The sequence below is a fragment of the Ipomoea triloba genome, chromosome 5 (assembly GCF_003576645.1).
Source record: "Ipomoea triloba cultivar NCNSP0323 chromosome 5, ASM357664v1".
NCBI classification, from domain to species: Eukaryota; Viridiplantae; Streptophyta; class Magnoliopsida; order Solanales; family Convolvulaceae; genus Ipomoea; species Ipomoea triloba.
In genome coordinates, this window is record NC_044920.1 from 20,635,445 (window position 1) to 20,661,716 (window position 26,272).

Sequence of the window (26,272 nt, forward strand, 5' to 3'; positions counted from 1 at the left end):
TTTTTTTTTTTTTTTTTAATAATTTTTTTTTTTTTTTTTTTTTTTTTTTTTTTTTTTTTTTTTTTTTTTTTTTTTTTTTTTTTTTGTAATAGTATCCTCTCATTATTGACCAAGGTGGCTTTTTCTTTGGATGACGAGAGAAACTCTCTGTCACTACTAGAAAGTGTACAATAATGGAGAGTGTGTAATGGGTAAATCCTGTATTGTGACTCTAATCAATAAAAAGTTACAAGGAGGTAAACCAAACTAAAGTTAAGTTGCTCATAGCTGATCTGCTCAAACTATAATTATTTAGAGTTAGTGATATATATCTACCTGAATCTCAATAAGGATGAGGGAGTAAGAATAGGCAAAGGCTATGGCTCCAAGTGCTTGGGAACTTCGCCAAATCTTTTGCATTTCAGACACAGTTCCAATGCTAATTCCAGTAAGGCTTCCTAGGACTTTCCCATTCTCTGCAATCCAAAGAATTCCCCAAACAACTCAGCAAATTAAAAACCGGCCAACCACTCATACAATAATCTGAAAATTGTAGGGGGGGATTTAAAGTTAATTAATTACCTGCAACTTTTGCAACTCCAAGCCCAAGCCCAATGGTGGAGTATGTGAAGGACATGACAGCAGCAACAATTGAAAGCCACCAAATCTGATCAAAATCTGGGATTTGAGAGAAAATGATTTCTATCACACCAAACATGATCATGTATGGGTTGCTGTTTATCTGACACGGGTTCTTTCCACCACTTGCATGGAAGCAATTTGACCTCTTTATTGCCCTGTTCATTTATTATACTTGGTTAATATTCATTCCTTTTAAAAGAATAATAAATAAAGGAAAACAACACTTTTTGCTTGAATTGTTTCACTTTTTAAAATGTGGTCCATGTTAATTCATTTAAACAGATTTAGTCATTTAATTTAATTGTCCATTATGTTGTACTTCCCCGTCTTTGAGGTGTTATATAATTATCAAACTTTGTCAATAAACTCATTTTTATGAGTTTATTTTTGTCATCTAGAATCAATATTATTCATGGTTAAAGTTTAATTCTTTTCATGTACGAGTCATTTTTAATCATGAATATTGATTCTAAATGATAAAAATAATCATATATGTTAATAGATCAGAATTTGACAATTATATAACACTAAAGACTAAAAATGTAACATTATGAAACATGGACCAAATTTTCATAAGTGAAACATAATTCTATGAAGACATAAAATATTGTTTTCCCATAAATAAATAATAGTTCCAAAATTGAAGCCCATACTCACATCATACTTATGGAAGAGGCAATGGTGTAACCAATAGCAACACCAAACAGATTTGCATATTGAATGAGCCCACAAATCTTGACCTGAAGTGAACCTGCAGGAACAACCAAACATAACTCCAGTCAGTTATTACAGACCGACAACAACCCGAAATATTCGGCCCATGTCGTGAACCCAAGAAGCGTATATATGTATAGTATGTACCGAGATTTGACCGGACGGCGTCCATGTAAGTATAGTTCCTCTTTCCGTCGACGGGGTCGCCGGAACGGTAACATTCGGAGAGAAGGACGGAGGTGTAGTAGGTGACGAAGGAGAAGAGAAGCATCACGGTGGGGCCGGCAACCCATCCAAGCTGGGCTGTCGCCCATGCCAAGGACAGAACCCCAGACCCGATCACGGCGGTTATAATGTGTGCACTTGCAGTCCAAACAGTCCCTATATCGTTCAAGGTACAATATATAATTCAATCCAAAATAAACCCCATAAAAGAAAAAAGATATTTTATATCTCAAGTTTAGTACTAGGTGGCTAAGAGATTATTGGCAGAGGTTTAAATGGTCAAGTTTATAACTTTGGAATAAAGCGTGCATGGGCTTAACTCGCTGATTCTTTAGACAATATTTGAGAAAAAAGACTAAGGTTTAAAACTCGACAATTGTTGTGTGGGATTATGTCTAAAGTGGATAGATCCTTTTGACATTTGACCATGTCTGCTGGGCTACTAAGTTAGGGTGATTTTACATACTCCCAAATATCTGTAGGATTGGAATGTTAGGAGCACTTAAATTTGGGGATTCAACAGGAAAAAGATAAAAGAAAATAAAGTTATACATTCACAACTAGGTATAATTTTTGTGTACTGACCAATTCTTAATCTAACAAGTGATATCAGAACACAAAGTTACGGGCTTGTCATAACATTTTATGGGTTCAATAATTCCAAGGCTTACCAGTTCTCTTGAGACGGCCATCGTCGTCGAAGCACTTGGATTCGCCGACGTTGATTGAGACGTCGAACACTTTCTGGTGCATGGCGGCGCTGGCGGCGTTTTCTCCCATCTTTGGTTCAAAACAAACAAATTAAAAAATATGTTTAGTTCTGATCTGTAGAATGGGTGGCTGTGATGAGCCACTGAGAATCTGAGACAGATACTTTCTGAAGCTAATTAAGAAGCTTGCATGGAAGATGAAGAAATGAGAAGTATATATGGAGTTTGGTGGAGTGGTGGAAGGGCATATAAGTAGTAGTGTATGTATGGGAACTAAGAGCCGTTCGGCTGTTCCCGTTGGCCGCCTATGTTTGACTCTGCAGGAGAGGTGGCCCGCGCACTGGCGGGATCTCCTAAAGATTTTCCTCACTTTTAATTTTTTTTTACTGTCAACAATAATTTATTTAGAAATATTAATTCATTTGACTCCTTTCATGTCATGTCTTTTCATTAAATTTTTTTTTTTTAATATTCCATGGTGGAACATTGATTTCTTTTTTTATTGAAAAAGATTGAGAAATAATAAAACATGTTTCAAAAAGAAAAAAAAATATAAAACATATAATATTTTGTAAAGAATTATAAGAGTATTTATACTAGTAGATTTTTAAGGGCTTTTCATACAGTGCAAAAATAAGGGGTGATTTTTCTTCTTTTTCTTTATTGATGTGGGAGGTGAATTTTTTTTTTGGTAGCATTTAACTCTTGCAAGAGATGTATTTTTATGGGACCCACTTATTGAGAAAGGAAATTAAAGCAAAGCTACAACGTTTAAGTAAACCGTGACAAAATTCTCACTGATATAGATGCTCTTAGTGTTTTAAAAAAATGTATAAAAGCTAAAAGAATCGGAGTGATGACCAAACTAATGATCACTCTAATCGCCTGACAAGTATGTGAAAAGCTCTACAGCATGTGCAACATGCAATAAACATGTTTTTATTTATTTATTTCTTTTCTTTAATATTTTAAAGAACTAAATTCTTGCGTGCAAAAGATTTAACATTTCTTTATATTCTTTCACGATCTTTTAATAACTTTCATTGATATTGCTTTAAAATTGAATTCTAGTTGTGATTTTCATTCATTAAAAACAAATGATGCATGCCATGAAACAGTTTCTTTCCTATTTCTTCTTTCTGTTTGTACATTAGAAGCACTATATTATATGAATTAACCAATAATATAATAATGCATGAAACAATGCCATATGAAGTAGACAGAAAAACACAGAAAAAAAAGGGTTTTTACCTTCATGTTTTAGCTTTATTTCCTTTGAGAAGAACAATAGACGTACGATGTATGCACTCGATCTACTATGCTGGGTAGTTTGAGTATTGCTGGCCTTGCTTTGGGAAATGAGTAACTTCTCATCTTTATATAGTAATGCACAAAATGTAATAAAAATATATATTAATCTGTCTCTTTAAAAGACAACCTTTGATGGAAAGAGAAAATTATATTCCCACGTGAATTGCTTCTCCTCCATCGTTGGTGAAGGGGAATTCGGTTCCTTTGATATCATTATTTTATAAATATAATGTTAAATAATTGTAGTCCAAAGATAGTGTACAACACAATCAGAACCTATCATTTATATTTATTTATTTATATGCTATATGCATGTTTACATCTATCAGAGTGACAGGCCAAATATTTTGTATTATATTCTAATAAGCTAAGAGATTTGAAGCTAATATCCCATCTCCCCATTGTATGTACAATAAAAGTTTGTATTCTTAGACTTAAAGCTTTGTGCGGCCAAAGGTTTTAAGAGATTTGTAGTTAAGAGTGATTCTTTAGTTATATAAATAGTGATGAGAGAGATTAAGAATTAAAGGAATACTTATAGATATCCAATAGAATTTGATTAGTGTTGTAAACAAATTTCATTACCATGGCTATGATTGTATATATTATGAGACATATTTATAAAAAGGTCAATATAATACCCAAAAATAACATAAATTTTCAATGCATGTACTCTAGACTCTATTGTAAACTTTTTATGAACTTTTGACGAGTTTCCAATGTACTGATGTAGTATAACTTTTTGACATACCAGTACGTCTCAAAATTAAATTTCGCTTGAAAATTCATTGGTATTTCAATTTAACAAGGTTATTTTTAATTACTGCTATCTTTAGACGTCGGAAAATTCATCATTAATGGTCTATATGATAAAATTTAACATGCTTCTTTCAATTTACTTTTATAGTCACAAATCTTTTTTTTTTTTTGTAGTATATGTGTGACAATTGAATCGCTACTCTTACTATATAGCTTACCCTTGAATTTGCATGTGTTTTAAATACTACCGAAGGGCGCCCATCTTTTTTGTGTTTTGATGTGATTTATGTAATTTTTTGTTGATTTCTTTCTCTCTTTTATTGAAAAGAAAAAATAAAGTCATTATAAAATTAGTATCACTTGATCACAACGTTTTAAGTCAATTGATGGGTTTAGGTTATATTAGATATTATTTAATTAAAAGGTGGTATACTAGTATGAGTGGAGTTTCAATTTAATTTATTGTGTTTGAAATTAGGTGTGAGGACTTCAAACTTGTCATACAAGGCAATGAGGCTTGCTTATCAATTGCCCAATTGGGAGAATATTGTCAATTAAATATCATTAGCTAGTCAAAGTCTCAAACATTCCATTGCACTAGTTGTGGAATAATCTAAAAGTAGTCTTAGTAGCTTGCTTGGAACTTGCCTTTCATAATCAAAAATAAAAGAATAATAAAAATAAAAATAAAAATAATGAGTGCCGCTCATGGACAGATCATTAATTAGTATCTTATTCTTATCTTTAGTTCCCATTGCCGGGGAAAGAAAGTGAAATTTAGATATTGTTTCCGACCTCCTTTTTTGTTGGTCATTTTTTTTTTTAATAATGAATTTCAATTTGTAAAGAGTGACGCTTTGCTGTGCGAATATTTGCGCAAGCTAGCTCAAATGTTTAGTCCAATTAAACAGCGCATTTTTGCACACACGCATTCGTTTTTCACTTTTGAGTTTTCCTCCCTCCAATTTTATATATCTAATTTTTCTTTTTATAATGCTATTCACTGTTCAAATTTAATCATCACAAATTTATTACTTTTATTTTATTATTATTATTATTATTTTTACTATTCTGGCTTTGTTTGATATATACTTTGCTAAAAGTTAAAAACTATTGGGTAGTAGTGGAATTTCGAGAGTTGTTAAGCTGATTAATTGTAATTTAAAATATTTTGTAAAATTAGTTATTAGATAAACTAAAAGATCAGAGGTAGAAAGAGATAAATGAGTGCACATAGTTTAGGGTGTGTGCATTCGTAAAGTAGACTGTGTGCACTCGCGTTGTGTCTCACCGTCTCACGGGGAGGTGTTGTCCACTTGTCCCCTCTCTCTCTCTCTCTCTCTCTCTCTATATATATATATATATATATATATATATATATATATATATATATATATAGGATTGCATTCAAATGAGAACGATAGGCCAAGGAGAGAACTGAGAACGAATCGCAGCACACCACGTGTCCAGATGTAGTTGCACTTAAGGTTATAATTATGTGCATGAATTTTAACAAGGTAAATTATTTGCACTCGTAAGTGAAAAAAGGTGCACAAGTGCCTGTAAAATGTATTACAGGTGCAAGTAAAATGTACACTGAGCATCAATGCTAGGTGCACTTAACGTTATAACTAGTTGTACCTAACGGTATAATTAGTTGCACCTAGGTGCATGAATGTTAACAAGTAAATTACTTGCACTTGTAAGTGAAAATATGTACACTTCTAATACTTGTAAATCTGCACAAACTACTTGCACTTATAACACATCCTTCGTCGCAACGCCGCGCCGTCAACCTCATCCCTTGTCAACTGTCATCAGCGGCGACGTGAACAATCGGAAAGCCAGCGACCGGAGGGGAAAGTAACGCAAACCGACCGCCAAATAGCGATGCCAAATGCCAAAACCAACCGCCGCCGACGCACCATCGCATTCATCTCTTGTGATTTTCCCCAGCGTGTTTGGCATGAAAGTGAGCTGCCTATTGTCGCTGCATGGCAATGGTTGGAGGAAGACCAGTTGGAGTATGCCATATCGGGGCTCTACGGAAACTGGAACGAGAGAAATGAGACTCTCTGGATTGCCGCCAGCCATGCGTTGTCTTCATGGCGCATAGCCACACAGACGAACAGCTCTAATCCAGCGCTAGGCCACGTAGTGTCGCACCAGCACGGCGGCATCTTGCCACATATGGAGCCTAGCTGCTTTGTGGACTGAGGATATGACCCTCGAATCGTAGTATGACCGGAAAAAAAAACGCCATATAACAGCTCGCTTGAAGGGAAAAACAACAGATTTTTTGTTTTAATAAACTATAGCTGTCGATTCCTTCAGTGACAGTCACCGGAAAAAAAAAAAAAAACAAGTTGGAGACCAAAACCAGGTAATAAATTCGAAAAATTCTCCTATGAACTCATAAACAATAGACAATCATGAAACATAATTTCAGAATCCAAAGAAATTAAAATCGTGCAAAGTTAATGCCAAAATTAATTTTCAATAGTCCAAAAAATCATATAAATTAATGTTGATTTATATATAGGCAATACAATCAACCAGACAGAGATTATAAAGGCTCTTGATATCAAATGTAAGAACAATAATACTGTCTAAACATACAGTATGAATCTATGAGTAACCTAACCTCGTAGTAGCGGAAGCATAAATCGTGTTGATCTCTAGCCATAGTTGATGCCTTGTTATGTTGTCTCGTGAACAGTAAATCTGCAGGGTGTTAGCCGTTTTGCCTCACACTTAACTCAGAACCCTAGATGGTGTCCTGGTATTACTTTTTGAGCAGTATGAGTACCATGCCTTTAGGTAGGTGCTATATATTGTCTGTCTTGCATCCCTCAATGCAGGCTTATATAGGCATATGGTGGATTGGACTAAACCTAGATGTCCAATCCAAACTATAGCTTAATGGGCCTAGTCCACTTGCACCACATTATTAAAGCCCACAATATATAATACATATTGTATTGGGAAAAGTCTTCCAACTTCTGCATTCAAATTTATTACTCTATCTGTTTCATTTTACTTGTCATGTTTACTATTTGTTAGTCAAATCAACTCTTTATTCTTTGCTTATTTTTAATAGTATTCAACTATTCACTTATAATTTTTAATTTTTTTTTTGGGTTTAATAGTACTTATAATGTTGTTTCTAAATTTAATATTATGAAAATTTGAATTGTAAATAACTTTAGTCAAGTATCGATAATCGAATGAGACACATCAAATGTGGCGGAGGTAGTACATTTATTTTGATGATTTGATATATATGAGATGTAGGATTTGTGGTTGATTTTGTAAAGTTAAATTTTTATAACATTACTTATAAAAGAATGAAATCCCTCCTTTCCTTGTGATATTGTGTATAGGTTATGAGTTAAAGTAGTCCTCGTGCATTTCACAATTTCTAATTATGAACTTTAGAATCTTGTAACCCATAGTGGTTTGGTCAAAGATGGAATCGCACTATGAACGATGGTTATATAATCCAATTGATGTATAGTTGAAAAAATTAATTAATTAATAAAGTAAATAAGAGCTGGATGTTCGGTGCTTCCACCACAAAATAAGAATTAATTATTCATATAGTTGAAAATTTGACACAAAATATTTACTCTATTTTTTGGGGGGTTAATATTATTTTTCTTTTATTCGCACCAAAATTTTCAATTGAACTGCACTAATCTTAGGCCCTAAAGATCCTTGCCGCTAAATTTTGAAGAATGGTAAATTGTTAAACATATCTTCCCTGATTTTTGTTAGTACTATTGACTTTGTTGCGATTCGAAAGTTGAAGGACCATGAGTGATTAACTTGGACTACGAATGATTAAATTTAAAAGTCAAAAGGATGGTCAATTTAAAAATTTAGGACTAAACGTGATAAAACTACCATAATCGAAAGACCCATGTCACATTAACTCTTATTATAATTTCTCAAGTTTGAATGTGAGTATTTTCATCTTAAATCTTTCTACAAGATTGTGGTCTTCATCTTCATATGGATGGCAGGATAGGCACGTGCTGTTAATCTTGTCAAATAGCATTTATAAACACCTAGAAATTATGTATGCCACATAAAAACTTTTATTTAAATACAACAAAATAAATAATGGAGTCAACCGTCCTCACTCCTCAATCCTCATCAATCTAAGAAATAAATTTGCCACGTTATAAAAAAAATATAATATAAAAAATATCATGTCCAAAATAGGGGCGAGAATTGAAATTACTATATTACCAAAAAAAAAAAAAAAAGAAGCTAAAATCGTCATTTTTTAAAAATTTTAAATGATTATAAATTAATTAAAAAAAATGTCAGCACTATTATATGCAATGATATGTGTCGCACAGTGAAATATATTCTTAATTACTTGTATTTACACGTGAGTTGAGTCGTATGTTCTCTTTTATTTAGTTGAAAATTACTATTCCATTTTGATAGAACCATAACTTTACAAGTTCATTTTAAATTGAAAAATATTATATATACTCTATTTTTTACTCACAATTTTCACTTATATACACAAAATTTTGATGTAGGCACACTCATATTAAAATTTATATGAAAAAAGTAATTTATCAATGTTTATTAAATAAAATTTAGAGAGTAAAATTTCAGAGTTTATTAATATAATTCACAAATAAATTCCAATGGATATGTACCTTCCGTACACCCCGACATAAGCAATTGTACAACCATACCAAATTCCAAAGTATTGCACCTCAAATCCTCAATTATGAATATCCCACTACAAAATAATATTAAATTGTAAAATATATCTCAATAGGGCTAATTTTATACCCTTTCCTTCATAAGAATCTAAACAATACCAATTTCATACCCTTTCAATTGTAGGGATCGGACATTGAACCTCATCAAGCCAACAAATTAAAATCAAATTATTAACATCATGTTTAGTTTACGAATTTTGAGAGAATAGAAAACCTATATAGAATGAAATAAGGAATTGATAGAAATTTAATTTAATTTTTTTATTTATCAAAAGAATAAATTTTAAGAATTATATTTTATTGTTTGGTTGAATTAAAAATAAAAATAAAATAAACATTAAAATGATAAAATTACTTAATAAAATTATTATTATTATAAAATACATTTATAATACATAATAAAAATAATGATAACTTAGGTATTAAAAAAATCTATACAAGACAACTCGAAACTCACATAATATCAGCCCCTCGGAATAAATATCCCCTTCCAATGAGAATGACTTATGCCTGAAAATATTATTCCAAGGATAAAATGGCTTACCAAACAATGAAATATGTCTATTCCCGAGAATTTTATTTCATTCCTAACTTATTTCGTGAACCAAAGTGTTAGGGCAATAACATTAATGGTTTTTTCAAAGTTTTTTAGGCAAATAAGGCTTATGTGGAGGAGAGAGAATTTTTGGGGTCTTGCTGCAAGAGATGGTTTTTGTGGGACCCACATGAGAGAGAAAATGAAGAAGAGAGGCTCAGTTTTTGCGCATTTCGCGCAAAGATGCTGCCCAGCTGGGGCAAGTGCAGTGCACGTGCCAGTTGACGCGTCAAGAGACTTGCACACAAACTACTCCATGGTAGATTGTGTGTACTTGAAAATTTGAATTGTGTGCGTTCATATACAAGTTCGCACGGTCTCACAAGAGTAGGTGATCTCATTTGATCACTAATACGCGCACACACACGGGTGGGTAGGAAGGCCCCTCCCCCCCCACCCGACCCCAACCATCCTACCCTACTCAAAAATATTACTCCGTAATAAATATTTATGTATATATTATTATATTAAAAAAAAATTGACCCCCTAATTTTTTTTTAAAAAACTATTCTACTTTGTATATATTAAATAAGCCCAAAAAATATATTGAAGTCTAAATTCACCAAATAAAATTAAATAAATCAAGTAATTAATTAGTTAGTTTAGGATGTAAATTTGCTAATTCAAAATACTAGTTTTGAAATTTGAAAAACTAGTTTTAATATTGATTCTTTAATTTGTGATTTTGAAATTCGTCCTCATTCTTCAAATTTGGAATATTAAGTTAAATAGTAAAAAGAATATAAGTTGATTATGTAAAAAAAAAAAAAGAAACATTGTCAACAAAATAAATAACAATTTTATTTGATAAAAGAGTGACAAACAAGATTATTATTGTATATATTTTGTGTTATGTGAAAATTTTTAAAATATTAATTGACAACAATGCCAATTGTTAATTCATTACAAATTATTATCAATAATACATAATATAATTATGTATGGTCTATGTCATGATATCATGTATGATCGTTACTGATATTGATTGATATTGTAAATTTTTCATGTAATTTCAATCTTCTTACATAAATAATTTTATAGCTCCGCCCAATATATCAAAACGTTTAGCGTGCAACACGTGACCAACCCAAGTTTAATGGCTTGATACATATATAACATGCATGCCCACTCACAAATTTGATGTCCTAACACACTGATTTCAGAAACAATATCATTAATTAGTGGGGAGGAATTGAGCATTGTATTCGCCTACTTCATTGATGTCCTAACACACTCCATTACGTCATTGTCGTTGGAGCAATACATTAGGACCAGAATTAAGTTCCATAATCATATCATGCTTGATATTGTATTCGCGATAAAATAGCTAGTAATATTAAGCGTTCCTTCTACAATGAAATATTGAAATAGTGTTTAACACATCCTCCAATATTTTTTGAATTACAAAGTGTTTGACATTTATGCAAGAAACCAAGATATGGTTTTGATAGGCTACTTGGATACTGACTATTTTTTATTGATCCCCATGATAACATGTCCCAAACAGGTTATACTATGAATTCCCCCCAAAGTCTTAAAGTTAAATGAGGAAAACAAAGCTTGTGTTGCACAATTGTTCACGCGAGGATTCATCCAATTTCACAACAAAAGTATCGATTGACATCAATAGTGTCAATTGCTATATAAATTATCATTAAAAATTATTATCAATAATATAATACATAGTATAATTATGTATGGTATATATATGATGTATGATTGTTACTGATATTGATTGATATTGTAAATTTTTTTTGTAATTTTAGTCCCCCTACATACCTTTTTTAGCTCCGCTCCTGTATGTATAACGTTTAGCGTGCAACACGCAACCAACCCAAGTTTAATGGTTTGATACAGATATAACGTGCATGCCCACTCACAAATTTGATGTCCTAAGTTCCTAACACACTGATTTCAGTGGCAGTGGCATCAAACTCTTCCCTTTATACGGGAGGTGGTGGGTTCGAGCCTCAGTGGAGGCAATACTGACTCTTGTGCTTTAATAGGTTGAGAAAGTAGTTATGAACAGATACTGCATTGTAATAGAGTTAGTAGTATTCAAAAAAAAAAAAAAAAACACACACACTGATTTCAGAAACAATATACAGTAATTAATTAGTGGGGTGGGATTGAGCATTATACATGAGTGTAGTGCGGCGGCGGCAGCCTCTAACGCCCTGTAAATTCATGAGGGGCCACGCCATTTCTCTTTCTCTTTCTTTTTCTTCTTCCAGTATTGATCTGCTTGCGGCCATTAGTGGGTAGGTGTCCTACAGTATACTATAAATAACTATCAATTAAACTTTAATTTTCATATTTCATGTCGTTATTAGACCTTGATGTGGTGTGTATGCGAACGAAGTCAGTAGGGGCCGGGACCTTAGCTTTGAATTGTGTGAATTTTGTTTTTTCCGAGCCTTGAGAGAGAATATATATGAAACAAATTAAATTAAAACACAGGTACACATGATCCCAAATCTGTGCACACAAACTTAAATATGCACACAACATAAACACATATTTTACAAATCACATGCTATAATAATTAAAATAACATCTAAAAACTTAATAAGTCTCAATCAAGGTTATATCATTGATTTATGTCCTTCTTTCTATATGCTAATAAATTTGTACATTTTACTTTAAATGTTATACACTTCAACGTTATTAGACAAAATTGTCCCTACTACATTGCTGTTATACAAAACTACCCTTACACCGTTAGTTTTTAACTCCATCATTATTATCATCCACCTATATCTATCATATCATTTTCCTATTCCTTAATTATCATTTTAGTAAAATCATTATATAATTAATTTAATGGTTGGTTATATTTTAATTAAATTTCTATGCATGGTAAATCATATATGTGTGTGTATAAAATACCTATACTATATTTGTATATATAATTAGAATTAAAAATGTTAATTATTTATATTTATTAATGTTTTAATATTGGGCATTAACTTTCGCGCATCGCGCGTACAAATACTAGTTTATTGTATATGCACGAGCGAATATATATACTAACTAATACAATGCTCTATAGTTGCTCGTAAGGGCAGCCCAAGTGGTAAGAGAGTTACACTTGTAGCCGAGAGATAGTCCTTGGGTTTGAGCCGGTCAGCTATGAGTAACCTAGGCTGGTTTACCTCCGTGTGGTCCTTTGCCGGGTAGGGTCACAAGGCGAGAACTTTACTCACATACTCACACAATGAGGAGTGAAATACAATGCTCTATATCCTTTTTTGCTGACATAAACAATAACATTATTCATTCTCATTCATCATTTATTCTATACATTAATTTTATTCTATCAGACCAGTGATATATAAAAGCAACATAGTTGGAAAAGTAAGAGACACTTTAGAACCAACTAATGTGTTTATCACTTGCCCATAACATATCTACATATTTAAATAGTCTCCATCATGTTGGAGTGTGCAAATAATTATATTGGTCTATAACAGTCCAACTTTGAATAGATATTTTCTGCTAACCCTGCATATATGAAGAGTTTTTAGTGATCAAAGAGATTTGGTGATTTGCCAATTGATCATTTTAACGTAACTAACAAATGAACAAATGATGCAGCCAAGTACCTTGTAGTCCAGTGGCATCAAACCCTTCCCTTTATACGGGAGGTGGTGGGTTCGAGTCTCAGTGGAGACAATATTGACTCTTGTGCTTCAATAGGTTGAGAAAGTAGTTATTAATAGATACTGCATTGTAATAGAGTTAGTAGTATTAAAAAAAAAAAAACAAAAACAAATGATGCATCTTTGAAAGTTACTTGTATGTAAAATGCATACTAACAATAGTGGAAAAGATAACGATAGGGGTCTATTTGTCCAAAATATTATATAGTACAACCTTTATAGTATAATGTATGAAGGGTCCCTCATCTTACTAAAGAAAATCACACACCTAAAGCTTTAGACCGATGCACTTAAGTTTTCACAACTGAAGCACCTTAAGCATACAAACCACACATCTTAAGAAAGCAAACCACGCACCTTAAGAAGTAAAGCAATGCAGCTGAAACTTTAGACTGACGCACCTTAAGTTTCAATAAAAAAACGCACCCTAAGAACAAAAAAACATGCACCTTACACACACAAACAAAGTACTTTAAGAACACAAACCACGCACCTAAAACTTTAAAATGGCGCATCTTAAGTATTATAACTGGCGCACCTTAAGTACAGAAACCACACACCTTAAGAAGAAAAATCACGCATCTAAAGCTTTAGATCGACGCACCTTAAGTTTCAACAACTGACACATCTTAAACACACAAATTACGCACTTTAAGAATGAAAATCATGCACCTTAAGAAGTAAAACAACGCACGTTAAGTTTCAACAAAAACACACCTTAAAGTTCTCACTGATTAACTGATGCACCTTAGGCACAAAAACCACTTAAGAATGAAAATCATGCACCTTAAGAAGGAACACGACGCACCTTAAATTTAACCAATTCAAAAAATGATCAAATTGCAACTGTGTTTTTTAATCATTGTTAATCCTAAACGTTAATTTTGGTAAGATCAATGGCTCTCATCTTTCCGCACGTTTTACCTGGGCACATTCACCGCATATGTTCTATATATATTAACTATTTTAACTAGTGGATATTATTTTAACTAGTGGATATTATTTGTTGTTTATAGATGGTTGTTTAATAAATTAGTTATTTAGTTTTAATTATTGGTTGCATAAAAATGATTTATAAGGATATGATTATATTACTTTAATTTTTTTTTTTAAAATCAAATAAGTCACTCAGACACAAAAATACAACTGAACAATTGAACCAAAAAAAAAAAAAAATCAATAATCAAATTAGAAACAAAAAGGGGTAAGTCGGGGCATAAGTAAATATTCTAATCCAGGGATTAAACCATTTTAAGTGGGGTGAATAGTTGTTACCAGTTCACTATACACAATTTAACACAGCATCCTTCAAATTAGACCCTTCAACTATTACTTAAAAAGAAATTAAACTATTAATTTTGAAGAACTTACTTGACAAAAAGAAAATGTTATTAACACGTTTTGCTAATCACTTTTTAATTAACCCGGTAAATGCTTATGTTACGCTAATGTGGCATTAAATAATTATTTTATTTTACTTTTAAATTTACAAATCCACTAAAACTCGAACGTACCCTTCCATATAGGAGTACAATTGGATACCACTAGACCATAAAGTCTTAACCTTAAATTTTTGTATAGGTTATTAGGAATCGAATTCTCAACCAATACATTAACAACTAACACCATTTCCAACCAAACACATTAAACCTTTTGCTTTGTTAGAAGAGAGAAGAGATAAAAATGGAAGAGGGGAGAGATTGAAATTCTTGCATAACTCAGATATTGACCCAAAAAAAAGAAGAAGACATAATTACAATTGTTAAGTGACCAATTCCAACACCCTAACTCTCGAAATTTTCGAAATTTTAGAAGGCGCCAAGTGAGCACGTGTCAGCTTAGTGCATAGAATTTTCACCAACAAGCAACAGATAATTGAAGTTTTGGGTATGAATTTGAAGCATTTTTGAAGTGAGGCAAGCAACACAACACAGAGAAGCCAAAACAGATTTTCATTGTCTCACTTTATATTCCATTCATTCTTCACATTCCAAGCTATGTAAGGTCCTCAAATAATAACTAGACATATGAGCCAAAAGAAAAACAAAAAACCATAAAGGAAACAACAGCGGCTGCTTTTCACAGCATGAAATTAACGCTTGCCACAAACTACAATGACGCCGTTAATATAAGAGTCAACCCTCGATAACACAATGATCTTTAGCATCTAATTGAACAAATTATGCACAATGCAAAAAGCTATGACAACACAACCCAAGTGGGCATAGTATGTGAAGTATTCAACTTGTTTGCAAAAACCATTTAGAACAATAAATAAACAAATCCATGCAATAACTAACTATTGCAAAGGCCATACCCTCCTTCCTTTATGATGTGGATTAACAGAGTTCGTCCACTAACAATAAAAACGCACCAAAGATGATCATCTTAGTTCTTCAGCGTTGAATTTGATAAAAGCTTCCTGTTTCCAAACATTAAGGAAACACAAAATCATTAACATCAACATAACAACTCAGTAATTTGTTTTTATCTTTTGTGAAGAAGCTTTATTTAGTAAATCAAAATGTTCTCCAAGCAAAGGATGAGATGCTGCATGTGTATAAATCAACTAATGATACGAGAAAGACAATACAAATGGTTGGGAAATTTCGAGTTTCACTTATTAAGATAATGCAAACACAATTTGGATAATCAGAAATTCAAACATTAGTAGGGGTTTACCTTCAGAATATCAAAAACCTTCTCTGCAATATACTTTTCTCTGAGACTTGCCCTCTTTTGTTGAACCTTGTCTGGGTGAACACATAAAGTTGCCTTATGATACACCTTCTTGACAGATGTTGAAGTGATCAAATCAGTCAATGAAACTGCCTGCCAACCACATTCAGGCCATAGCACCTGTACAAAAGAGCATCAATATCAGATTTATACTGTGGGTTGCCAAAAATTCAGTCACATCCATGCACTCAGAAAAGAGAAACAAAAGTGCTTAGAAAGAGCCCTAAAACACTCAAGATAAATGAGAAGCACATGCAACAATGACCAATATGATAAAAAAACATCTTCAATATTGGCATCCTCTGTAGTAGATCAGAACAAAACTAACAGAACTAATACACTTTCCTATTGGGCAAAGATAAAATACTACTCAAATATCTCTAGTCAGAAACTGCAAATACAAATGAACTTTCAAACAGTTTATAGAAACCACAGAAATAATTACATTTCTAAAAGGTTCAAGTTTTGGGCATTTGCAGCATTTTCGATTTTGATCACAAGTTTAGAAGGTGCTTCATGTTTAAACTTTCATTAATATGATTTAGCTGTCTTCTATGATATATATTTCTATAATATATCCATCTTACACAACTTTTTCCATTTAAAGAATCTGTAACTTTTAGAAGTTTTAAGCAAGTGCTTACATGGTTTACTTTACCATTTGTTTCGTACGCATCTCTCTTGTATAAAAAGTCAAATTGCTGTTGGAGATTGTTTTAAGATAAAGTTGCAACCTATTTTATTGGCATGTAGATCATGTGGAAAAAAGTTAAAATCCTTGCAGAAGAATCTTTTAAGATAAGTTGCAAACTAAGGAATCTATACAACTGTATTGTTTGCAAGCAGGTACTAACAAGGAGTGTTGTTCCCACCAAAATCTCACTTTAAGCCACCAATAGCTAATATGTATGTTGTGAATGCACCAACAACACCGCATCACCACAACCCTAAAAAGGCAAAAACTTGTGTGAGACCGTCTCACGGGTCTCAATCCGTGAGACGGGTTGGATTTTTTATTAATGGGTCAAAAACCCGGCCCAAGATCCGACCCGTCTCACAGATTGAGACCCATGAGACGGTCTCACACAAGTGTTACCCCCCTTGAAATAAAATCTTGGTTTATAGAGACAGGTTTAACAGCCTAAAGTGAATGGAAACTAACAAATTATGCATCAACTATTAGGCGCACTGTTTATTTCTTCCCTTAACTCCTTTTCTGCCTGAATACATTACTTGGACACTTGTGGCCTATTCAGTAACAGATAAGTTCTCCAATTTTGGAAAATGAAAACATAGAGCTCTGTCTAAAATCAACAATTTTTTAAATTAGAAAATAGAAAATGAAAAACAATGGACACATTTAACTCAATTTTTCAGTTTTCAATCCTGTATTTCAATTTTCCAGTTCAGAAAACATGTTTACCAACACCCATTTTCCAATCACAAATACAAAATATCGAGTGATTTGTTTATACCAAATATTCAAAATATTTCCGGAAATGTTCGGTGTTATAATCTAAGATTGGGCTGGGATCACTCAGTTAGGCTATAATGCACATAGATCAAACCACACTAAAAGATCGAATCCAATCAATTTAGTTAGTCTAACCCATATGTTCTCTCTTATTTTTTCGATGCACACAAAGTGGACTGAACAGGCGGGCTTACAAAAGCTTAAACGCCACAAATACGACGGGTAGACAACCGGGTGAACAAAAAGTGGACTGAATAAGCTCTGATACCATATTATAATATACGTTTGGACTAGGATACTCAATTGGGCTATAATGCACATGGACCAAACCACACTAAAAGATTGAATCCAATCAATTAGCTAGTCTAACCCATGGCCTTATAAACCCATATGTTCTCTCTTATTTTTTTCAATGTGGGACTCTTAACATTCAACTTGAACATAATATATATAATTTTATCTTTCGAGTCTAAAGTACATGAAATTTTAATATCTAATACCCAAACCAAATTTATATCTAGATATAACATAACTAGAAATTTCGAACCAATAACCTAATAGGCTCACCTAAAATCAAAAATACAATTTGAATTTGGTGTTCTAATTCAGATAATATGAATAATCTCTAAGTGCAAGTAAGTGCGTTAGGTATGGATAAGTAAATGAGGAATAGAGAATATAGAAAATATGGTAACAAATGTAATCATAATAGTGGGTAGATAGGTTAGTAGATAAAGGGTGAGTGTGGCAAGATAGGTCATCCGCGTAGATAGATAGGTAAATAGGTAGTAGAAGTGGGTAGGCAAGTAATAGGAGTAAATAGATAGATGGCAGTAGAAGTCTGTAAATAATGATACTAGTGATTATAGATAAAATTATGTGTGTTTTTGTATTTTAAAAATAAGAAAAAATTGTTTTCCAAATTCTGTTGCTAACTTGGTAAACTATGCAATTACATGTTTTCTGCTTTCCATTTTCCACTTTTTCTAGAAAAATGAAAATTTTCTCCCGTTGGAAACACAAGGGAAAAAAAAGTGAAAACTAATAGTTTTTTGTTTAAAATGAACTATTTCCAAATCCAAAAAGGGAAAAATGTAAACCATTGTTTTCCAATTTAACAAAGGAATTTATATAACACTATTAGTATTTTATATATTTTCCATATACAAAATATGCACAATTACCTAATAATCAACATTACAATTACCTATGGACATCCATCCTACTTGCATCTATCATCACCTACCTACTTATCCACCACTACCAATATCATCTTTTCCATCATTGCTTACTTTCATTGACAACTACCTGTATGTACACCCTCATCTACCTAGCCCCACCACAGCTTACCCACCCCACCACCACTGCTCAATACCATTCTAAGTGATCACTTGTATTTGTACTTTTAATATGAAAAATTATTAGACTTGAATAACTTTGTACATTATAAATTGGAAAATAATTGAATTTGAACAAATTTTATAATTTTCTACCTGAAATGAGAACTTCAAAAATTTTTAGAAACTGAAGATAGAAAATGAAAAATAAATAAATAAATATTACGGAGTACTAAACATGATAAGAGCCTGAGTCTAGAAGTCAGCATAAGCCTAATTCCAAATATGAGTGGAGGCGTGATGCAACATGCATGGGACTATGGGAGGGAGTTGAAGACTTGGTCCAACTTTTACTGTATTTTCCGTCTTTCTTTGATGTTCACTTTTTGTTGCGCTGTATTTTCCATCTTTCTTTGATGTTCACTTTTTGTTGCAACTAGCCATACTTTTAGTACATTTTCATAGCACGCTTACATGTAAATTTCCATTGCAAATTAGTCATTTGTTTGAATTGTACTTAAATTCTCTTTGCAAGAAAATAAAGGGGATATAGAGAAAATTCTTTCCAACTTCCTTCCCAAACTATTTCCAGTTTGCTTTGTCAAACATAGGTTTATCAAAACAAGCCACTTTATAGAGTTCCCAACTCCCAAGGCTATATGAAAGAACCTTATTCAAATAAAGAACTCAAATGAAGGCCATGGCTACTACTACCACTACCTTTATTACCATCACTACTTACTTTACTCATAACTATCTATCTAGCCTTACCTTATTCTACCTAAAATTCCATCACAGCCTACTTAACCCTATCCTTGCATACTTACCTCTATCACCACCCACCTATATACCCCACCCCTAGCTACCTGCACGCCACAACTAACTACCCACCCACCCACTTGCTCACGGCCACTACTACCACTACCTTTATTACCATCATTGATTACTCTATTCATAACTACCTATTTACCATTACCACTTGGCCATGATCACTAATACCACCAACTTTATAACCATCATTTTTTTACTTTACTCATAACTATCTCTACCCTTACCTTAATGGCTTAATTGACCTAACCCCACAACAACCTAGTTAACCCGATCCCTACCACCGTCACCACAAAATATCATTGTCACTTATCATTTGCATTAATTTTTTAGGAAAAAGCAATTGAATTTCAATTAAGTTTGTTTGTATTTAATAAGTTCGAATGTAGTTGATTTTGGACATATTTTATAGATTTTCAATAAAATATGAAAACATGAAAAGTTTTGAAAATTTGGAAAAAGAATGTTCTGTAACTGAGAGGCCCTTACATATTAGGTGCTCCCATGTGACCATGTTTCCTATGTTGACAAGTTTAAATATGGAGTTGAGAAAGCATTCCACTATTAGTGTTAAGGACAAATGTGGTGCTAGGAAATACAGGAGGTTCAATTTCAGGGCCCTTTTGCCTCATGGCAGGGTGAGTATAGAGAGAGTATAATGGATAGGAACTAAGCTAGATAGGCAAAAATCTTCGTAAGTGGAAAACCAACTGAGAAAAGCAATGGACTATGAATACAAAATTATGATTTAAGTGGGACATTGATGCAACGTTATTGGTTCACAAATGATAGGGAGACGGTAGTGTTTTTGCATTGGAGACTCAACAAATGTCCTACACTGGAAAATTGAGCAAAACACAATCATAAGCACATGGGAGAAACAAGACCCATTGACCTAGCTTTTGGGGAAGTTAAGCTCTCCTGCACTTTTAAAAACAGAGCATTGCAAAATCAAGCCATGAAAGAACTTTATAAACACAGGATATCTATTTCATAAAAACACAAGCACACTCCAAATAATAACAAGCCCAATAATGTAAAAGACATAACATTGAAAAACAAATTATGTGGAGGACACTAGAAAAATTGAAAATAGAATTTCAGGGTTTAATTTTTAATCTTCTCAAGAGAGAGATAGATGATGAGACTAAATTCTCAATAACAAAACAAGCTTGCTAAGAAAATGATAGGAAAAGAACCAACAAAGCTGATAAAGAACATACATATTGCAACGATGAGAGTAATGCACGAAGGTTGCCCTCCTTTCCTGCAGCCCAACGCTTTATTTCCTCATCCAAAGCTTCAGCAAGCCTCTGAAACAATTGCAATTTACTTTTAGATTATCAGATAATATATAAAAAGACAACTTGCTTTTAGAACAGACAATATCTGATAGGAAAAACTTCTAGTTGTTTTGGTTTTCTTGTTTCTTGATTGATATGAAAAAAATAAAATAAAATTGTGAAGAAGACAGGAAAAGCCACCACCCTGAGAAGTAAGGCAAGCAAAGTCTTCCACACCACTAGTTCAAATAAAAAAGCCCCCCATTCCAATCCAAGGATAGGGATGTTCCTTAAAACTTAAAAGCCAATGCATAGATCCTTAATAATTGATGAAATTGCACATGTTATATTAATATGAAAAACACCTCACATAATTCTAAAAAAATACCATTTTAACTACAAATAGCATATCAACCCAATGGGGTAGCTCAAGTGGCAAGTGAGCTCTCTTTGTGGGGAAGAATTTCGGGAGAACCCGGGTTCGATTCCCACAAGTGACGATTCCCCCCGGGCCAGCTCCCGTGCCTCCTGGACTCGGAGCGAACACGGGTGGACCCAGACCGTTAAACAGACCGAGAAAGACCCGGTGGATTTACCAAAAAAAAAAAAAAAAACTACAAATAGCATATCACCCTCAACGAAAAGAATGAACTGTTACTAAGCAATCTTTTGTAGCTAGAGGCAATGAGCAGAAACTTACACTCTTCTCTTCTTGCTCTTGCTGTGTCTGAAGATCACGCTGATTCTTTTCAGCCAGAGCTCTAGCCTGGAAACAGAGACAACCACATATTTAGTAAAATCAGTTTATTTGCTGGCACTTTTTAGGGGACACTCCGAGAAAAAAAATGAATCACAATCCTCATGGCACTGTTTATTGTATAGGGCAGCTTCTTAATTCCCATAAGTCCATAACTAAATGTAATTTTTGTTTTAGAAATTATCTTTTAATCCTTTTATGAGTATTTTCAGATTTAAGTATAAGCACTGATACTATTTAAGTCTTCAGAGAATTCCTGATACTATGGAAATGTTTAACTATTATAAGTAAATAAATAAACTGTGCAAGTTAGAAAAAGCAGTAAAGCACCATTCGCTCCCGGGTCCTTGTATGGTGATTCAATCTAGCTCTTCTTCTTTCTTCACTTTCTCCTTCTACTTCACGGAATTCATCAAATGACGAGCCAAGGTCTACATGCACATAAATAACAAAATAAAAATTTATTATCACAAAATATTACTGTATTAAAAATTAGTATAAACAGAAATAACTTCAGAAGAACTTTGCACTATGCAAATCATGTTTTAGCAATTAAAAATGGTGTTACCTCCAAAAAGAGAGGAGGAGAAGTCATCAACAAAATTTTTCAAAGGTGATTTGCTCTTTCCAGTAGATTGGGTACCATGAGAGGTCCACTTATCATTCGTGCCTCCTCCATTATTGTTGAACAACATGTCAAACATGGGGTCCTAGAGCAAAATATGAGATATTAGTCCACTGAATTTGTATAAGACTTCAACAAATAACAGGCTACCGTTTCTACCGTGCTGGTATTGCCAAATATGTCCCCTGCACTATGTGTCTTTTTCACGTTCGACTCTTTTCTAGAAACATAATGTTGTTGTCCTTGTGAGGTACTCGTACCCCTACCACTCACAAAATCCTCAAGTCCATTGATTGACGGATTAGTTTCTGCAAGTTTCTCCAATGGATCAGAGAATGGCCAGGAAGAAACATTTTGCGCAGGTGGGGTAGATTCGAAGACCGAAAAAGGATCATCAGCAAAGGTGGAGCTTTGTTTGTATGAATGAACACTTGATTGCTGAGAGTGACTTGTCCTTGCTGATTTTTCACTATGCAAAAGGAAATGCAGATAACAAGGCTATTTCAGTTCAGAACAAGCCAACTACAATAACTATATTACGTTTAGTCACAACAGAAATACACCGTCACTCAAAAATCACCAACACTTCCTATTATATATATCCCATAAAACTATTCTCAAATAAATCCAAAAGTTCAGTGTAGATTCCCAAGAATACTATAGGGACTATTCTGTTTATGAAATCCAATAGGGAACTACAATCTAATGCAATTTTTAAATGCATGTTTTTTTCAGACATGGCACTTTTTTGAGGGATGGTGGGAGTAATTAATGCCATCAGTATGAACCATGATTGAATGGCTAATTATTTCAGCAGTCTAGCCCAAGCAGGCCATTAATATGCATGAAGTCAATCGATCACTAAGAGAACCAATACAAACATTAAACAAGAACAATTTACAATTGATGGATCTCAAGGACACACTCTCCAACCCTTTCTATTCAAGACTAAGGGCTCAGATAAATAAATAAATAAACAAATAAATGTAGGCCTAAACAAAATAGAAATTTGCATATCTGTAGCACACAAACCAAATATTGATGCATATAAATAAAAAGGAAAAAGTGTCAAATAAGTCCCTAAGTCGAGCAAATAGTGCAATTGAGCCCCTAACTAAAATGAGCTTTGCATCAAGACCCTTCAAATAAGCAAAAAAGTGCAGTTGAGTCATAATCTTACATATTCAGCAGGTAACCACTAACTAGGCTTTCACATGTACTTTTACTCGTATGTAATTAGACATTTGTACACATAATTTTTTCAAAAAATTAGAAAACAAAAAGCCCTCGGACAAAGACCACAGTGGCTATCTCCGTCCAGCGACAGCCATGGCTGCTGTCAAACAACCATGGGTTTTTGACAGTAGCCCTGGCTATCTTCATGAGTCCAGATTCCAGATTTGGACATAGAGGTCCAGATCTGGACTCTGAACTCTGAGACAATGGGTGCCCTTCGTCTTAGAGTAGTGGGGGGAAGGGACTTGGAATTACATGAGAACACAATAATCTATTGGCCATGGCCACCCTTGTCTCGGAGTGGTTACTGTCAAAACAGGCTGCGGCTGTTGCACGACAGAAACAGGCCAGCAATTTTTTTTTATTTCTTTTATTCTGTTATTATTTTTTAAAATTTTACAAAATTGTCCAATTCATTACCAAGTCACTGCCACATCTAAATAAAAGTACACATGGAAGTCTAGTCAATGCCAAATCAGCATATTAAGACTCAATTGCACTATTTGACGTTTTAAGAGGTCATGAATCATGATGGAACTTCTTTTTATTAATTAGAGACTCAATTGGACTATTTACTCAACTTAAGGGGCTTATTTGACCTTTTTTCCAAGAAAGAAAATAGCAAGTTAAAAGTAGAAGAAATTGCATTCCAAGTCCAAAACATAAACCAAAGGAGAATATAGCATTCTAGCAATAACTGAAATGTAAAAGTTATAAGGATAGAATATTCAATTGTCATACTATCAAAATTAGTATACAAAAGTTTAGCCTATGATTTTAAGCTCTAAAAAGCCCTGAATTAAGATGTTATGTAGTTCCCCTAATGGAAATAAATCCTTTATGATCACAGTTCTATATCCACATACAGAATACTCAGAGCAAGCAAGAGAAAAGCTATATCACCCCCTCAGCACCATTGCAAGAACCACACAAATCAGAAAACCATACCATTTTCTAAAGAATTTTTAAGTTTTTGATTAACTTAGCAATTCCAAATTCAGAAACAAATTTTAACTCAGCTGACCAGATCTGAAGCTAAAGCATATGCTTTTGATAAATTACATTCAAAAGAAAATCATAATTGAATATCAAAAACTGATTTGCAGAAGATTTAGAATTAAGTACACCCATACCTGTTGCTATGTGAACCAAAACCAGGAATCAAATCATCAGAGCCATGCACATTTTGGACTACAGTTTTCTTCGCACCCTCCGATTTGAATCCCAAATTCCCAAACAAATCATCAACCGAATCACTCGGCTTGGGCGCAGACCCGAAAAAATCAAAATCATCTCTCAAATTCGAATTGTTTCTGTTATTCCCGTTCTGATTCGTCGAACCCTTAAAAAACGTGTCCAAATCGACATGACTTTGCTGGGCGGTGGTCGAGTTCGAACTCGGGAACTGCCCGCCAAAGATATCACTATTGTCATAATTCTGTTGCCCAGAAACTTTACCGGATCGGAAAACGCCATCCAGATCATCCACGAAGGACCCATTAAAGGGATCCGAATTGTTGGAAGATTTTTGCCCCGAATCGTAACCTAAATCTTTAGGGAAACCACTGCTGGGCTTGCTTTTAGCTTTTAAATTGGCCAAAGGAGTCGAATTTCCACGCGACTTGACGCCATACCGCTCAACCAGAACTCCAAACTCATCCATGTTCTTGTATTTCCTTTATATATGTAAGATATATGTATATATACACACACTATTGTATATGTTTATAATGTATAAGTTTCTAGAAATATGTAAACCAATCCTCACAGAAATTAATCGTATTCAGAAGAGGAATGAACGGAGGATGAAGGAGTGAGAGAGAGAAGGGAGTGAAATGGAGCTTCTTTCTCTCTCCTCTTTACTCTTTCTCTCCCCCTCTCCCTATTAAGGCGTTTGAAGCTCTCGTTGATGAGTGTCGGCGTACCGCGTACGTACGTGTTTCAAATGCCAACGATTCAAGTGGCAGTCACCGCGCCGTGCCAACTGCCAATTACCTAGTGCTTTCCCAATCATTAGCAATGGACCATTGCATTTTTTCTTCTCTATTACTAATTCCGTCCCATTTTGGTTGTCTACAAATAAAATTATTAATCGTCCTGCAATCTATACTATTTCCTATACTATTAAGGTAGGTGCTTGATTTACACCCCTGTGCGCAAGATAGAGCATCTATGCTATACAATTCAATATGCCTTAAAAATATTTTTGTGTAAGTAGTTGTGCAAATTCACTTCCCAAATCAATGTGGAACAAAAGCTACTTGAAAGCTTTTTCTCTTTATTTTTCTAACTCAAATGGGTCAACTTTGAAAACCAATTTCTCATTTACTCATTATCCGTTTTGAGCGTACAGTATATCAATTTTTTTGTCTAACTACGAAGAACTCGAATCCATTTTGACTCGACCCAAAACGAAAGTGGACCCCACATATATTTGTACCACAATATAGCCACTAAAATGCCATTTTACGCTATTTTTTTCAACAGTTATTTGTTCAGAGAATATCAACGCTCTACGGTCAACCAACAATCACTCAACTGATTATCCTATTTCTCCCAGGTAAATTATTCTCTAATATAGTTATACTTACTGAATATCAAAATATAAATGTACTTCAAGATCTTGCAATAACTAACCGAAAAGTAAT

At 33.5% G+C, this 26,272-nt stretch overlaps 2 protein-coding genes across 2 annotated transcripts in view; both read right to left on the reverse strand.

The window, feature by feature from the left end:
- The window catches only part of LOC116021160 (amino acid permease 3-like), a 5,954-nt gene extending 2,306 nt beyond the window's left edge, over positions 1-3,648 (reverse strand). Inside the window, exons 1-6 of the mRNA XM_031261770.1 lie at positions 3,522-3,648; positions 2,232-2,340; positions 1,483-1,716; positions 1,279-1,372; positions 562-776; positions 316-455 (exon numbers count right to left, since the gene is read on the reverse strand). Of these exons, the coding sequence (XP_031117630.1) occupies positions 316-455; positions 562-776; positions 1,279-1,372; positions 1,483-1,716; positions 2,232-2,340; positions 3,522-3,527 (798 nt within the window). The 5' untranslated portion in view covers positions 3,528-3,648. The remainder of the gene's footprint in view (positions 1-315; positions 456-561; positions 777-1,278; positions 1,373-1,482; positions 1,717-2,231; positions 2,341-3,521) is intronic.
- Positions 3,649-15,280: 11,632 nt separating this feature from the next.
- On the reverse strand, positions 15,281-25,522 carry LOC116019936 (auxilin-related protein 2). The gene is made up of 8 exons (XM_031260333.1): positions 24,758-25,522; positions 22,548-22,857; positions 22,332-22,473; positions 22,094-22,194; positions 21,707-21,772; positions 20,947-21,036; positions 16,028-16,204; positions 15,281-15,767 (listed from the first exon to the last, which is right to left on the reverse strand). Exons 1-8 carry the CDS (start codon positions 25,285-25,287, stop codon positions 15,729-15,731), a joined length of 1,455 nt encoding a protein of 484 aa, XP_031116193.1. The 5' UTR covers positions 25,288-25,522; the 3' UTR covers positions 15,281-15,728.
- Positions 25,523-26,272: the final 750 nt, after the last annotated feature.